The sequence below is a fragment of the Xenopus laevis genome, chromosome 5S (genome assembly GCF_017654675.1).
Source record: "Xenopus laevis strain J_2021 chromosome 5S, Xenopus_laevis_v10.1, whole genome shotgun sequence".
Lineage (NCBI taxonomy): Eukaryota > Metazoa > Chordata > Amphibia > Anura > Pipidae > Xenopus > Xenopus laevis.
In genome coordinates, this window is record NC_054380.1 from 6,859,747 (window position 1) to 6,875,880 (window position 16,134).

Sequence of the window (16,134 nt, forward strand, 5' to 3'; positions counted from 1 at the left end):
TGACGTGTGACTAACAACAAAACAATACACTTTGTGACTCAAACAACATCTGTAATTACTACATTTGCTATTGTACTAGTCAGATATAAACTACAACTCCCATCAGGCGCCGCGTTATTCGCGCATGACGCAGCACGGCCTAGGCGTGGCTTATTTATTTCAGTTCTAGGGTAGCGGGGCCGCGAGACGTTCTTTGAGCGGGCAAGTAGGAGAGGCTAGTTGCCAAGCTTTTGCTTTATTGGCGCGGTATTTCGATTATGCACACGATGGGCGGAGCTGAGAACAGTTTGCTGCACATACAGACAGCTGGAATGTTGTTTGGAGGCGTGGTTAACATCGGAGGTCGCGGATGCTGCTTGGTTGATTTGTGACGGCAGGTGGGCGCGGTGAAAGGATAGGGGCGTGGATAGGCCTGTCCGCTGTGTCCGTATCTCCGTGTCTACTCAGTTGGGCGGTCGGCTAAGGAGAGTGGGACAGCTGGTTCGTGCAGCTTCCTAAGTCTTTACGCTCCGGAGCCTGATGCCCGCGTTGGGTATTCCGTGCCAGTCAGGGGGAGCAGGCCGCAGGGCTGGTGGGATGGAGCCGCGGGTGTTTGGGCCGGCAGGAGGCAGCGCTGGGACTGGAGCCCGGGGGAAAACCAAAGGGAAGAAAGCGGGGAAGGGCCGAGGGCGGAGTAGCAAGTGCAACAACCCTCCCTACCTACCCCCGGAGGTGAGTTGTACTTCTTTTATCACTTTCTGTGAGACATTGCTCCGTTGCCCCTCATTCTGTGATGCAGTGCCCCCCATTTCTGCCAGATAATGCCCCTCTGTCCCCCCATTTCTGTCAGATAATGCCCCTCTGTCCCCCCATTTCTGTCAGATAATGCCCCTCTGTCCCCCCATTTCTGTCAGATAATGCCCCTCTGTCCCCCCCATTTCTGTCAGATAATGCCCCTCTGTCCCCCCATTTCTGTCAGATAATGCCACTCTGTCCCCCCCATTTCTGTCAGATAATGCCCCTCTGTCCCCCCATTTCTGTCAGATAATGCCCCTCTGTCCCCCCCATTTCTGTCAGATAATGCCCCTCTGTCCCCCCCATTTCTGTCAGATAATGCCCCTCTGTCCCCCATTTCTGTCAGATAATGCCCCTCAGTCCCCCCCATTTCTGTCAGATAATGCCCCTCTGTCCCCCCATTTCTGTCAGTTAATGCCCCTCTGTCCCCCCATTTCTGTCAGTTAATGCCCCTCTGTCCCCCCCATTTCTGTCAGATAATGCCCCTCTGTCCCCCCCATTTCTGTCAGATAATGCCCCTCTATCCCCCCCATTTCTGTCAGATAATGCCCCTCTGTCCCCCCATTTCTGTCAGATAATGCCCCTCTGCCCCCCCATTTCTGTCAGATAATGCCCCTCTGTCCCCCCATTTCTGTCAGATAAGGCCCCTCTGTCCCCCCCATTTCTGTCAGATAATGCCCCTCTGTCCCCCCCATTTCTGTCAGATAAGGCCCCTCTGTCCCCCCCATTTCTGTCAGATAATGCCCCTCTGTCCCCCCCCATTTCTGTCAGATAATGCCCCTCTGTCCCCCCCATTTCTGTCAGATAAGGCCCCTCTGTCCCCCCCATTTCTGTCAGATAAGGCCCCTCTGTCCCCCCCATTTCTGTCAGATAAGGCCCCTCTGTCCCCCCCATTTCTGTCAGATAATGCCCCTCTGTCCCCCCCCATTTCTGTCAGATAATGCCCCTCTGTCCCCTCCATTTCTGTCAGATAATGCCCCTCTGCCCCCCCCATTTCTGTCAGATAATGCCCCTCTGTCCCCCCCATTTCTGTCAGATAATGCCCCTCTGTCCCCCCCATTTCTGTCAGATAATGCCCCTCTGTCCCCCATTACTGTCAGATAATGCCCCTCTGTCCCTCATTTCTGTGAAATATAATGTCCCTGCTCTCCCCCCTTTTCTGACAGATAATGTCCCTGCTCTCCCCCCTTTTCTGACAGATAATGTCCCTGCTCTCCCCCCATTTCTGTCAGATAAGGTCCCTCTGTCCCCCATTTCTGTCAGATAAGGCCCCTCTGTCCCCCATTTCTGTCAGATAACGCCCCTCTGTCCCCCCATTACTGTCAGATAATGCCCCTCTGTCCCCCCATTTCTGTCAGATATAATGTCCCTGTTCTCCCCCTGGCTTCCACTTCCTGTATTTACTGCTCTTTCCTTCCCTCGCTGTTTTGCTTTGCACCTGTCACTATCAGCTCACTATTCATTACAGAAATGTCACTCCAGTTATAATCATGTGACTTATCACTAACGATGTTTTGAGTATCACAGACCACAGACAATAAATAGTGACCTGATGTGAGAGTGACAGCAGCACAGCGAGATGTGAGCCCATAGAGACAATGAATGAAAGCAATGAATAGCGAGTAACCTTATGTCCTAGTTGCTATAGTATGTACTACTGTGTAGCTGCTACTTACTGTCGGTATAGTGACATTCTACTCACCATGAAAAGTGAGCTGGGAGAGACAGCCACACACCCAATGAATGGTCAGTGAGTTGTACAGTAGTTATTCTGCTGTTTGCACTCTCTCTGTTTGCAGGTCTGGACATGCTCAGCTGAAATGAGTGACTGTCTCTCGTGAGGGTAACATTAAATTGACACAGCAGTGGGGAGGGGGGAGTTTGACTTGTGTATATTCTGACTGAGCTGGACTCCATAGAAACACTACATGCTCCTCTCAGATGCCACAGATTAACTCATCCTCATGGGGACATATTACTTCCTAGCAGCAACCTGTCTGTCAGCTCTTACCCACAGATATCCTGCTACAAAGCCCCTCTCTTGGTAGGGAATCCAAAAACGTGGCTGCCCCTACAGTAAAGAACTTCTTTCTATGCTGATAGACATATCTCCATTCCTCCCCACCAATACATCTCTCATTCCCCCTTTCTTGGTAGAGAATCCCATAACCTGACTGTCCTTACAGTGAAGAACCCCTTCTTCTGCTGATCGTGAAATCTCCTTTCCTCCCCACCAATGAATCACTCATTCCCCTCTCTTGATAGGGAGTCCCATAACCTGACTGCCCTTATAGTACTGATTACTGGTTTTTTTTTCCCATGGAAGGGTTTTTAGAAAAATTACATCACCATTCCATTAATAATCTGGGGCTTTGGAATCTGTGTAGTTGGATTCCTGTCACTTTGTGCAATTTAATCTTTACTCTGCTAGAAGGCTTTTGTGCTGTTAACCACCGCACTACCCCACTTAATGTATAGTTAACCCTTCAACGTACAACATGGCTGTGATACTGAGTGTAAATTAAATCCCTTAAACTCCCAGTGAGAGGTCAGCCACTCTGTGTAGTGGACTTTCTATTTCTACCAAGCAAGGTGCTGTTTAGAACACTATGGCAATTAGAGGTAAAATACAGGTTTCCCAAAACTCTCTGTCTTTTACACCTTGCTGCGCTGTTGTGGATGTTGAAATGCTAATATTCTGTTTTGTGCTTTCTTACAGGCCGAGGAAGGAAATATTGAGTACAAGGTGGGTTAGCAATCATTTGGGCTTATTGGTTCTATTCCTTTGTCCCTGTTGCTCATTCAGTGTCTGCCCACCACCATCCTTTACCATTCCCTGCTCCTGCCCCTCAGTACCTTAAATGGATACTGTATTGGGAAAAAATGTTTTTTTCAAAACGTGTCAGTTAATAGTGCTGCTCCTGCAGAATTCTGCACTGAAATCCATTTCTCAAAAGAGAACAGATTTTTTTATATTTAATTTTTAAATCTGACATGAGGCTAGACATATTGTCAGTTTCCAAGGTTCCCCCAGTCATGTGACTTGTGCTCTGATAAACTTCAGTCACTCGTTACTGCTGTACTGCAAGTTGGGGTGATATCACCCCCCCCCCCAGCAGCCTAACAACAGAACAATGGGAAAGTGACCAGATAGCAGCTCCCTAACACAAGATAACAGCTGCCTGGTAGATCTAAGAACAGCACTCAATAGTGAAATCCAGGTCCCATTGAGACATATTCAGTTACATTGAGTAGGAGAAACAACAGCCTGCCAGAAAGCAGTTCCATCCTAAAGTGCTGGCTCTTTCTGAAAGCACATGACCAGGCAAAATGACCTGAGATGCACCTACACACCAATATTACAACTAAAAAATACACTTGCTGGTTCAGGAATGACATTTTATATTGTAGAGTGAATTATTTGCAGTGTAAACAAATTTAGAAATAAAAACTACATCATAAAAATAATCACAGAATCCCTTTAAACCTACTTACTGCTTCCTCCAGCCCCTCTGGTGTGTGTGCGTGAGTGTGATAATCTCTTTCTCACTGAGAGACTGGGTGTGACTTTGCCTTTATCTATCCTGTTACCGACCACAGGGTTGTCTCTGTGTTGCTGAATGTCCATACCATAAGTCAGTATTCTCTAATGAATGTGTGTAAAGTTTATTTACATCACGACAAATATAACCATATATATACACACACACACACACACTTACATACATACATACAAGAGTGGGAGCTGCCATAGTAAATTCTGAAGCTTACAGATCTATTCTGTTCCTCACTCGTCTGGCACTTTCCTTGCAGCTGAAACTGGTGAACCCGTCTCAGTATCGTTTTGAGCATTTGGTGACCCAGATGAAATGGAGACTCCAGGAGGGGCGCGGCGAGGCTGTGTACCAAATAGGGGTGGAGGATAACGGTTTGCTGGTCGGGTTGTCAGAGGAGGAGATGAAAGCCTCACTGCACACCCTACACCGCATGGCAGAGAAGTACGGTTATACTGAGCACTGTGCTGACATCTGCATGTTGCTGTATACATGGCATAGATAGTGCAGTTGCTTGGTAGTACAGATGCCATTTGTGTTCTGGTTATTATCATACTGCACTCACTCTCTGGACTTTCTCCTGCAGGGTCGGTGCTGACATCACGGTTCTGCGTGAGAGTGAGGTTGATTATGACAGTGATTCCCCGAGGAAGATAACAGAGGTTCTGATACGCAAGGTCCCTGACAACCAGCAGGTCAGTGTTACTAGGTGTATATGCGAATCCTGTTGAAGCCTGCCATGTGGGGCTAAGGGTCTGCCCACTATGGCAGTGGCTTTCAGCCTTATTTCAGGAGGGCCCCCCGAGTCCTTACAGTCAGCACCCAGGTGTCACTACAACTTGCAGTGCAGCAGTAAAGAGTGACTGAAGTTTATCAAAGCACAAGTCACATGACTATGGGCACCTGAGAAACTGACAATATGTCTAGCTCCATGTCAGATTTCAAAATTAAATATAAAAACATCCGTTTGCTCTTTTGAAAAAAAAAAAGGTTTTAGTGCAGAAATCTGCTGGAGCAGCACATGTTTTTCCATGACCATATCCTTTTAAAGGGGTGGTTCACCTTCAGGTTAACTTTTAGTAATGGCTAATTCTAAGCAACTTTTCAATTGGTCTTCATTTTTTTTCTTTTTAATCGCTTTTGAGTTATTTGTCTTCTTCTGAAACTTTCCAGCTTTCAAAGGGGTAAAAAAAATTCTCTGTAAGACTACATATTTATTGTTATTACTACTTTTAGTACTCATCTTCCTATTTAAGCCCCTCCTATTCATGTTTCAGTCTCTTATTCAAATCAATGCATGGTTGCTAAGATAATTTGGACCCTAGCAACCAGATGGCTGAAATTGCAAACTGGAGAGCTGCTGAATAAAAAGCTAAATAACTCAAAAACCACAAATAATAAATGAAAACCAATTGCAAATTGTCTCAGAATATCCCTCTCTACATCATACTAAATGTAACTCAAACGTGAACAACGCCATTAAATTATAGTTTTGCATACACTGACCACTGTTTATTCAGCCATGCCTCCGTCTTGCTTTTTGAAATGGGATTACTTACGCAATAGATGTCCTTTGGGAGTTGATGAAAAGCTTGCAGTGATACAATGGCTGCTTAAACCATAAGACTAATATCACATGAGGTTCTTTTTTATTTCCATGTATTGTGCCTGTGACCATCTCCTGCTGCTCATACTGAGCAAGTAACATTGGCACAGAATCTTCAATAGCATTTCCCGAGTGAAAATTTAAAAATGAGGACGTACTTGGCTTTTAAAGGAGACATAGGATAAATGAAAAAACCCTAATTTTGTAGGCAGTTACAAGTAATATATGGTGTTGCTTTTACATGATGCTAAAAATTAATATTATCTTTAAAAAATAGCCCCTTTATTGGAGCTCCCTATAGCTGTTCTCTGGTCCCTGTCTGTGTTTCAAATGAGGGGTGGGCGTGTCCTAACGGTCCCTGCCAGAAGCACAGTAGGAGGGGGACAGCCAATCACAGCCCTGTAGTCACACAATTAGAGATAGGCGTCAGTTCCCTATCAGGACCTGCTAGCTGCTGATTGGTTCCTGTCCTACAGTGCATTGAGCTGAGAGCTGCAGGCTCCCCTGCACAGCCTGGGAATTCAGGGAGAAGGAAGTAGACGAGAAGGGAGGGATTATTAGTTTTTTTGCAAAAATATTCAATAAATCAATAAATCCTTCAAGTCTACAGGCATCTGTGAATTTAATTGGTAATGTGTTTGGCACCATCAAGTCAGTCCAGGCCTCAAAAGATTTGCAAAAAAATCCTCACCATTGGGGAAACATTGCACGTTGCATGCAATTTAGCTTGGTATTACTGTATGTGTTAATAGAAATTTGCCATTTTAAAAAATAAGGGCATCCCCCTGGGATCGTAGGATTCACGGTGCACACAAACATGTTAGGTCACATGACCTGTTGCTTAAGTATTCATTTGGGGGGTATAGTTTTCCTTTAAGTGTGCGGCAGTCCCAGCAGCTGTAGAACTTGTCCTATTCCTGTCCTCACAGTTCCTTGATTTGCGAGTTGCTGTACTGGGGAATGTGGACTCAGGAAAGTCAACTCTGCTGGGGGTTCTAACGCAGGGAGAGTTGGACAATGGGCGGGGGCGGGCCAGACTCAACCTCTTCCGGCACCTCCATGAGATCCAGTCGGGTCGGACTTCCAGCATCAGCTTTGAGATCCTCGGCTTTAATAGCAAAGGAGAGGTATGTAGAATGTCTATAAAAGTCTTTCAAGCTTGTTGTGAATTCACAGCATTTCTGTATCTAATTCTGTGTATTTGTGACTGGCTTCTCCCTCTGCAGGTGATAAATTACAGTGAGTCACGCACAGCCGAGCAGATCTGCGAGAGCGCTTCCAAGATGATCACGTTCATTGATCTCGCCGGCCACCATAAGTACCTGAAAACCACTATCTTTGGCCTGACAAGCTACTGCCCAGACTTTGCCATGCTGGTTGTAAGCGCCAACACTGGCATTGGTACGTGAGAGATTCTATGTCAGTCCCATAAATGCTGTAAATGGGGGTCACTGGTGTAATTACATTGTGCTGGTGTTGCGCTGCTGACTCTCCCCTCTCCCTGCAGCCGGCACAACACGGGAGCACCTAGGTCTTGCCATGGCACTGAAGGTACCCTTCTTTCTGGTGGTCAGTAAGGTGGATCTGTGTGCAGCAGCCACAGTAGAGCGTACCCTAAGACAGTTGGAGCGTACCCTAAAACAGCCTGGGTGCAACAAGGTGCCGTTTATGGTGCGCTCAGAGGATGATGCAGTAACAGCAGCACAGCAGTTTGCACAGTCACCAAAGTAAGGAAGGGGCAGTCTTTATTCCTGCTAGGGTGCCATTTATGCCCTGGTCTTATGGTTGCCTTTTATTTTTCCAGCATTACCCCAATCTTTGCCATCTCCAGTGTTACTGGGGAGTCCTTGGATCTCCTCAAAGTCTTCCTGAATATTCTGCCTCCCCTCACCAACAGCCACGAGCAGGAAGAGCTGATGCAGCAGCTGCCTGAATTCCAGGTCAATAACAGGAGGGGCTTGGGAATAGGGAGAATAAAATATGGGAGAGTGGAGGATGGGGAATTCAGAGAGATTAGCATGGAGGGTGAAAGGGAGATTGAGGGCAGAGGAGAGAGTAAAAATGCAGAAAGGGATGAGATGATGGATTGCAAGGAGACTGGTAAGTGATGAAGCTAAAGGTTGTGAAGGGAGAGGACCAAGGAAAGACGATTAAGCCTTGGGGTGACTGGGGATTGATATGAGGTCTTTGCCTTACAGGACAGGCACATTCAGGTGACCAATAGCACCCTTGCTAGGGTTCCTGTTAATGGTTTCTATTGGTTTTGATTCCTCTCAGGTGGATGAAATCTACACTGTGCCGGAGGTGGGGACTGTGGTGGGCGGGACATTGTACAGGTAGGTTCCCAGTATATATAACCTTGGTATAAAGGGACTCTATTACTCTGCTTTACTGTCAGTCATACTCGGCCATTAACTCTTCATTGTCTTGGCAGCTATTGGGGATGCCAAATTAGCTGTAAGTTAAGTGTTAGAGTCTGTGTGCTCAGCCTTTGGTCCTTCAGAATTTTGCAGTGTAGTGTTTTCAGGGTCTTTCTTGGAGTGTTTGTGAAAAATTGTCTGAAAGGCTTAAATGGGGACAGAGTCACCAAAGTTTTGATTAACACCCTCAGGCAATGCAAACATGTGTGCCTGAATAATGGTTCCCTTTCTCTTTCCTCCTGTGGCAGTGGAGTTTGTAAGGAAGGGGAGCACTTGGTAGTCGGGCCTACGGATGGGGGTGTTTTCTTGCCCCTAAAAGTTTGCAGTATTCAGAGGAACCGATCCACATGCCGTGTCCTCCGTGCAGGTCAGGCAGCAACACTGGCACTGGGAGACTTTGAGCGCTCGCTGCTCCGTAAGGTGAGTACATGACCCCCCAAGCAGTACTGTGTGTGCCCTGGGACAGACTGGCATCATATCGCTCCATTTCTTTCCTTAGGGGATGGTGTTGGTTAGCCCAGAGATGCTGCCCACGGTGTGCTGGGTGTTTGAGGCAGAGATTGTGCTGCTGTTCCATGCCACGTCCTGTCGGCAAGGTGTGCAAGTCACAGTGCATGTGGGAAATGTCAGACAAACTGCGGTGCTGGAGCACATTCATGGCAAGGTTAGCACCATCTTGACTTCTTGCTTATTCTGCCATATCCCTTACCTCATCTTTCCACCCCTGCATTGTCTATTACTCTGACTACACCCTTCTATTCCTGTCAAACACATAACCTTCTATTCATGCAAGAACCCCTGCTTCAACCCCACTCCTTTCCGCCACCATCCCTCCAAAAATGACACTTGCTGTACCCCTTTATATTGCCACACCGGTTACATTACCTAATCCTGGCCCATCTTCTCTCGGTGCATTCTCAGCTTCACCCCGTGTGTTTGTGCCCCTAGGATGAGCTTCGGACGGGCGAGAAGGCTGTTGTCCGCTTCCGCTTCATTAAACACCCTGAGTACCTGAAGCCTGGCACCAAACTCCTGTTCCGAGAAGGCATGACCAAGGGTATCGGCCATGTGTGCAGCCTCCAGGTGATTGATACAGAGATTGGCGACCCTTGATTTCCTCTATTTGGACCTATGGGACACTTTGCTCCACATGCACCAAATCAGAAGTCAGGGAAAGCCGTGCCGGCCCGAGGAGTCATGCTGATCTCTGGTCACTGGTCTGATCATGCCCCAAGCTCACTCATTGGACAAAGCAGCTGATTTATAATTCCCTTCACTCGTGCTGATTTTATGATGAAAAATTGCTTTTATACGAGAAAAAGAAACCATTTTACATGTATTTTTATGATTCCTGACAAAAAATCTTTTAATAATGGACTTGTTCACAATGCCAGAGCTACCGCACACCCAATGGAATATTTTTATTGCACTTTCACAGAATTTTCAGTGCTAGCAAGCAACAAAGTGACTGCCCCTAATTGTGCTCCTTGCAACCCACTAATCTTTGTTTCTAAATAAGCACATCAGACCTGGCTCCTTAAACGGACCATGAATTATTAGCCCTACTGCGAAAACCCGCAGTTCATTGAGTACTTTGCTAGGTACCTCCCTGTATGTCCTCTGCTTGGGCTGGTTGATATAGTTTATCCACTAGAGGGGAAAAAGTTAAGTACTGGGGGGAGACTGGATTCACTTACCAAGGGGATAAGAATTGGCAATAAGGTTAAAGGTGGCCATAGACGCAAAGATCCTATTGTACGAATCGAGGATTTGTACGATTTTCGGACCGTGTATGAGAGTCCTGACATTTTTCGTCCGACGGGTTTGATTTTGTCCCGCCGGAGCCCATTGCACTCTCACCGTAATCCGATCATAGGGCCGTACGTTCAGATTACCCCCGATATAGCCATACTCGTTAGTGGCATATCGGGGAAAGATCGACTCGTTTGACAATGTCGCCAAACAAGCGGATCTTTGCGTCTATGTCCACCTTAAGTGGGACAGGGGCAGTCTCTTAATATTGTTTGCTATTTTGCATTGCAAATTCACAGTAATCCCAATGATTTACTAAACCACTTCCTAATTTGTCAAGGCCAGTTACCCTTCTACGTAGGCCCTGGGCCTTATGGTTTTACTTAAGAAAGCGACCAATGAGAGAAGCCCATAAGTCACAAATGACTGGAGGAAACATTCCAGCAGCATCGGTGCCCAACTGATTACCTGATAGGGAATAAAACGCCTCCAACAACCTGAAGGAAAAAGGGGTTTCTGCTTAAATTTTTAGGGGCTGAACCAAGTTCTGCTCTTCTCTTTAATAACCTTTTTATTCTGGCGCATGAGGTAAATTAAACGAGGTATTTGCTGCCCTCTGGTGCCAGGGATGGAAAAATGTATGGGGGTTCAGCAGCCAAAGAATAGCAGAAGTTTGATAGCGGTAGAGAGACCTGTAAGATCCTCATCTTCCCTATATGCCTATTGAATGATACCTAGCAACTGTTTCATAGCCAATGAGGTAATGGCTTGATTCCAGTTAGGGATTGTGTAGGCTCATTTCAGCCTCAAAGAAAGAGCTTTGAGTTAATTCTGCACCCAAGTCAGCTAATGTGCCTTCGGCCTATGGCCCACCTAGTGCCTCTCAGCAGGCAGAGGAACCCTCGCTACCCCGCTGTAGCACCTGTTATTCACATGAATAGAAACCACCCAGGCGCTAGGTGTGCCACAGGCCTTACAGGTAGAGGATTTGCACAGATACAGACCTTGCACAATACTATCATGTAGATTCTCCCCTGTAGATCAGCCCTTGAGGCCAAGCACTAGCCCTTCTCTCTCTCTCTCTCTGTCACCAACTCAAACTCTTTTGCTTCTGTTCTTTACTTGTGCATCAGGGATGGCTCCTGTGTGTCGTACTATTGTGTGTCCTTAGATTTCTCTCTCTGCATGTCATGTACACAATAAAATGTTTTACGGAAGGAGCCGCATTCTGCTCATTGGTATTACTAAGTGCACCTCTACCTCAGGTGGATGTTAGTAAAATATTGCAGCACCGTAATGTCCCCATGAACAAACCCAGGTCTGTTCATTATGGTGCCTGCCTCTTCTCCAACCAAACCAATTGCAAATTGGCCAGCCTTTCCCCATAACTGAGCTTAGTTGCTTTTCTCTGCACTTTCTCCATTTCATTACTGCCCCCCTTATATATTTACAATGTATATTGTGATCAAATGCCACCTCTTCACTAGTGTAACCAATCCCAACTTGGCCTTTCATCACCGCTAAAACCATTATTACCTTTGTTGGACTCTCTCTAGTCCTGAGAGTTTTATTTATTGTATTTGAGACCAAAATATTCCAGTCTTTCATAAAGGAAAAGTACCTACTCTTTCAATGTTTTTAATATATAGTAGCATCAGACCTGTAATCTACTGTGATCCTTGAGCTACCTTGCAATTGAGAGTATAAATAGGCAACCTAGCCTAAAATACATAACTGAACTGCAAAGCCTTCTTTACTCCAACAGCAGTACAAAGAAAAATACTTCAGTCTGACACTGAAAAATGCTGCTGTTTCAGTCATAGTTAGATCTGGACATCAAAAAATTTGTTTCAATGTACCCTAACTGATTTACACTGGGTTTTCAAGCAAATTAAGAGCTAATGGCATTAGGATTTTGAGGGTTACTGGTCTTGCTCTGTTTAGTAAATTCTTGAATTCTGCCTTAGTGGCCCCAGGGCTATTACATGTGTAGGTCCCCTTGGGAACTGCTCTCCACAACTCTTCTGACATGCCTACATAAACCGATGCAGGGTTTGCTTCGCTGCTCCTGCCCCACTTCTATTTGGGCCTATAGCTATATAAGGGGATTTTGGACTCTCTGGAAAATCCTTTTCTCATAGGCCCAAACTGTCAGTGCAGACGTTGTCTTTGTATTCACCTCTGGAGGCAGGACAGAGAATAATTAATGACTCATGATCCCACCTCCATCTGGTGGCTCTTCCCTCAGTCAGTGGAGACAGAAAGTATAGAAGGAAGGTCAACAGGTAGAAGGATAGCGAAAGAAGAAAATTATTATCATACTTACCGAGATTTTCTTTTCCTGGCCATCCTCCCAGTCAACATGTAAAAACACTAATGGGTATTTCCCTCTGGTACCGAAGCCAGGACAGAAGGACCAATTCTTCGCGCAGCTATAAGACCCTCCCCTTCCTGTGGGCCGACGAGTCAATTATAAAGCTGAAAAATAAACCAAAAGATCAGGGAGGGCATGTTGACTGGGAGGATGGCCAGGAAAAGAAAATCTCAGTAAGTATGAAAATGATTTTCTTCTTTCCTGGCCATCCTCCGTCAACATGTAAAAACACTAATGGGTTATACCCAAGCAATCAACCCTAGGGCGGGAATAATAATAATACTGATTTATGCTGCAACACTCATTTATTTTGAACAGAACGAATTACTGACTGCCCAAACTGGGCTTGGGAAAGAAAAAACATCCAATTTATAATGTCTAATAAATATGTTTGGCGTAGCCCAAGTTGCTGCTCTGCAAATTGTCTCCATTGAAACTCCTGCCTCTGCTGCCCAAGATGCCGAAACAGCTCTAGCTGAATGCGCCTTTACTCCCTCTGGTGGAGATCTGCCCTATTCTTGGTAGGTTCTTGAAATGGTCTTGACGACCCATGAACTCAAAGTAGATTTTGCCGCTGGTTCTCCTTTTCTTTTCCCTGCTGGGACCACAAAAAGAATTCTCGATTTTCTGAACTCAGATCTTTTTATAGATATCTGCAAACATCTTCTAACATCCTGCGTAGATAGATCCTCCTGAGATACCTCCAAAGGTAGTAAGGCTGGTAAAATTATAGGCTCGTAAAGATGAAATTTAGATACCACTTTTGGTAAGAAGTCCAGCACAGGTCTCAGAACGACCTTATCATGGAAGATCCACCGACAGAGCACAAAGTTCTCCTATGCGTCTAGCTGTCGTGATAGCCATTTTCAACGTTAATAACCATAACGAAACCTTATCCAGTGACGCAAAGGGAGCTCCCATGAGTGCTCTCAAAACCAACGGCAGATGCCAAGCAGGCCAGACTGGTCTGGTTGTGGGTTTTAAACGACTGATCGCCTGGAAGAATCTCTGAATCGGGTTCCTTAGCCATTCTTGTTACCCAGAATCGCTGACAAAGCCAAGACTTGACCCTTGAGGGTGCTGGCACTAAAATCTTTCTGCAGCCCCTCCTGGAGGAATCCCAAGAATATTTGGAACAGATGGATCAACTGGATCAAATTTATTCAAGCTTGCATAAGATGAAAACTGATCCCAGACTTAACAATGGTATTCTGTTTCCTTGCTTTAATTAAAGTGTTTGACTGATTCTGAGCATCCTTGCCATCTCAACATTCTCCTCTCAACCTCCAGGTCATTAAATTGAATTCTTGCGGATTTGGATGTTCCCATGTTCCTTGGACTAGAAGACTCGGGATTTGTGACAGGTCCAGGGGTTCCCTGGTCGATAATCTCCTCAATAATGGAAACCATGGCCTCCTGGGCCAATTCAGAAAAATGGCAATCACCTCCTCTCTGGAATGCCAAATTTTCTGCAGCACTCTCATTATCACTGGCACTGGAGGAAAGATATAAACAAAGAGATTCTCCCAAATCTGGGCAAATGCATCAGTCGCCCAGGCTTCTGGACGCTCGGGAAAAGAAGGCTGGAAGCTTCGTGTCGTCTGCTGTTGCCAATAGATCCACCTGAGGACAGCCCCAATGAGACATTATCCAAGCAAACACTGATGGATTCAGTGCCCATTCACCTCTTGGGAGACCATGTCGACTGAGGAAGTCTGCATTCAAGTTCTGTGGACCCGGTACATACTGAGCTGTTGTATCCTATAGGTTTTCCTGAGCCTATTCCATTATTGGTCTCGTTGCTCTGAAGAGAGAGGAACTCCGGGTACCCCCTTGACCTTTGATATAAGCTACAGTTGCTGTATTGTCTGACCTGATAAGCACTGCTGCACCCATCAAGACATGTTGAAATGCTAGGAGAGCTGGAAACACTGCCTTGAAATCCAGCACATTGGATGGGATCCTCGAGAGATCCCTGCTTCAGCTTCCTTGAGCCCACAAATCTTGCAGATGGGCCCCCCATCATATGCCTGAGGCACCCAAGGAGGCTCCTTGTTGTCGTTTGCACTCCTGCGTGACGTAAATTCTTTGGGACCAATTCTTGATCGCTTCCCATTGCTTCAGGAAAGATAATTGAACTGGCTTCATCCTCCATTTGGCCCATCTGACCATGCGTATTGTGGATGTTAAGAGTCCCAACAGACTCATGATCTCCCTCGCTTCCACCGAAGATTTCATTTTGAACTGAGCAACAGCCCAGATTATGTGCTGAATTTTCTCCTGAGGAAGAGACAGGAGTCCCAAACGTGGGCCTTGCTAAGCCCCCAAATAAACCATCCTCTGGGATGGAATAATGTGGCTCTTCTTTTCGTTTATTAGCCACCCAAACTCCTCCAGGACTTGTCTCACTATAGACATGTTTCACCAGAGTCTCCAGACTTTTGGCCACCACCAGGAGATATATCTCGATCTTCCGAAGTCTCAACTTCGCTATCACTACGACAAGGACCTTGGTGAATGTCCTGGGGGAAGTTGCTAACCCGAATGGGAGACAGCGAAACTGAAAGTGAAGGCCAAGGACAGAAAAACACAGGTACCTCTGGTGCTCTTGGGCTATTGGAATATAGAGATATGTGTGTTTGAGGTCTAAGGATGCCAACCAATCTCCCTCGTGAATGATCTTCACCATTGCCAGTGTCTCCCGATTCAGAAATCTGTTTAAGTTGCGCAAATCCAAGATTGGCCTTAAATCTCCTGAAGCCTTTGTGATCAAAAAAAAGAGGTGAATAAAATCCTTCCCTGCATTCCTGACTTGAGAAGCAAAAACGTTCAACTTGTAGAACTGAACAAAAGTATTGGGTAGGATGTACTTTGTGCCCTGGTGAAGTGAGCATTCATGGAAAAGAGTCTTGGTCTCTGTTTGTAATCATGTGAGATTGTCCACAAGCCAGCGTGACACTTTTCTTTTAGAGACTGCTCAGCCTTTCCATGTCACTGAGTAGGAGACGGAAGACTGTCCAAGTAGCAGTATGGTTCTGATCGTTTTAGGTGTATCCGGATGGCTCTCACCACATCTAGTTTGTGCAGCAGCTTCTTCTTCTCGTTGGCTCGCCGTGAGCAAAAGGATGGTAAAATTATCTATTGCTTTAGATGAAAGCTCAATTCTGGGACAGTCCAAATGACCACTTTTGTTTTCTTGCATAAACAGCCATTGTTCCCTTCAGAAAAGTGCAGCAATCTCTGAAACGAGGGGGCGGCATTGCAGCAGCTGTCTCAGACGGCCCTTAGGTACGAATCGGCGCTGAAGGCCAAGACCCCCCCCAGTTACCTACTGCTCCTTGTGGGACATGGTCAGATAAAGAAGTGGGATTCCCTCTTTTACCACAACAAGAAACAGAGCAATAGAGGATTAAGGGATACAAAGAATTAGAACTCTCTACCCAGGCAACAATGGGGGGTATTATTTCAGTTACTGCACCTGACCATGGAAAAGAGCAGCCCAGAATAGGAAATCAGAGTTCTGCACCTGGATGAGTATTAGGAGAAATTGAATTAGACAGAGCAGGGGAAAGAGAGCAGTCCACTGAATTAGAGCTCAACAACGAGTAGCCAGTGTTGGAAACCTGGATTCCAACGTGTCTGGAAGTTAAATAT

The 16,134-nt window shown here is 46.0% G+C and overlaps 1 protein-coding gene across 3 annotated transcripts; it reads left to right on the forward strand.

Moving 5' to 3' along the window:
• The first annotated feature begins 212 nt into the window (after window positions 1-212).
• Window positions 213-11,323, forward strand: gtpbp2.S (GTP binding protein 2 S homeolog). Of its 3 annotated transcripts, XM_018264872.2 has the most exons (12): window positions 218-711; window positions 3,494-3,520; window positions 4,588-4,772; window positions 4,915-5,023; window positions 6,864-7,061; window positions 7,161-7,335; window positions 7,442-7,661; window positions 7,739-7,874; window positions 8,212-8,270; window positions 8,603-8,774; window positions 8,854-9,018; window positions 9,303-11,323. In XM_018264872.2, exons 1-12 carry the CDS (start codon window positions 520-522, stop codon window positions 9,465-9,467), a joined length of 1,803 nt encoding a protein of 600 aa, XP_018120361.1. In that variant the 5' UTR covers window positions 218-519; the 3' UTR covers window positions 9,468-11,323. The 3 variants fall into 3 exon arrangements, with proteins under 3 accessions (XP_018120363.1, XP_018120362.1, XP_018120361.1); XM_018264873.2 differs by lacking the exon at window positions 6,864-7,061 and having other exon boundaries at window positions 216-711; XM_018264874.2 differs by lacking the exons at window positions 4,588-4,772; window positions 4,915-5,023 and having other exon boundaries at window positions 213-711.
• The last annotated feature ends 4,811 nt before the right edge of the window (window positions 11,324-16,134 follow it).

Coding starts and splice junctions, on each gene's coding strand:
- gtpbp2.S (XM_018264872.2), top strand. CDS start 520: ATGCCCGCGTTGGGTATTCCGTGCCAGTCAGGGGGAGCAGGCCGCAGG. Junction 712..3,493: donor CTCCCTACCTACCCCCGGAG/GTGAGTTGTACT, acceptor GCTTTCTTACAG/GCCGAGGAAGGAAATATTGA. Junction 8,775..8,853: donor AGCGCTCGCTGCTCCGTAAG/GTGAGTACATGA, acceptor TTCTTTCCTTAG/GGGATGGTGTTGGTTAGCCC.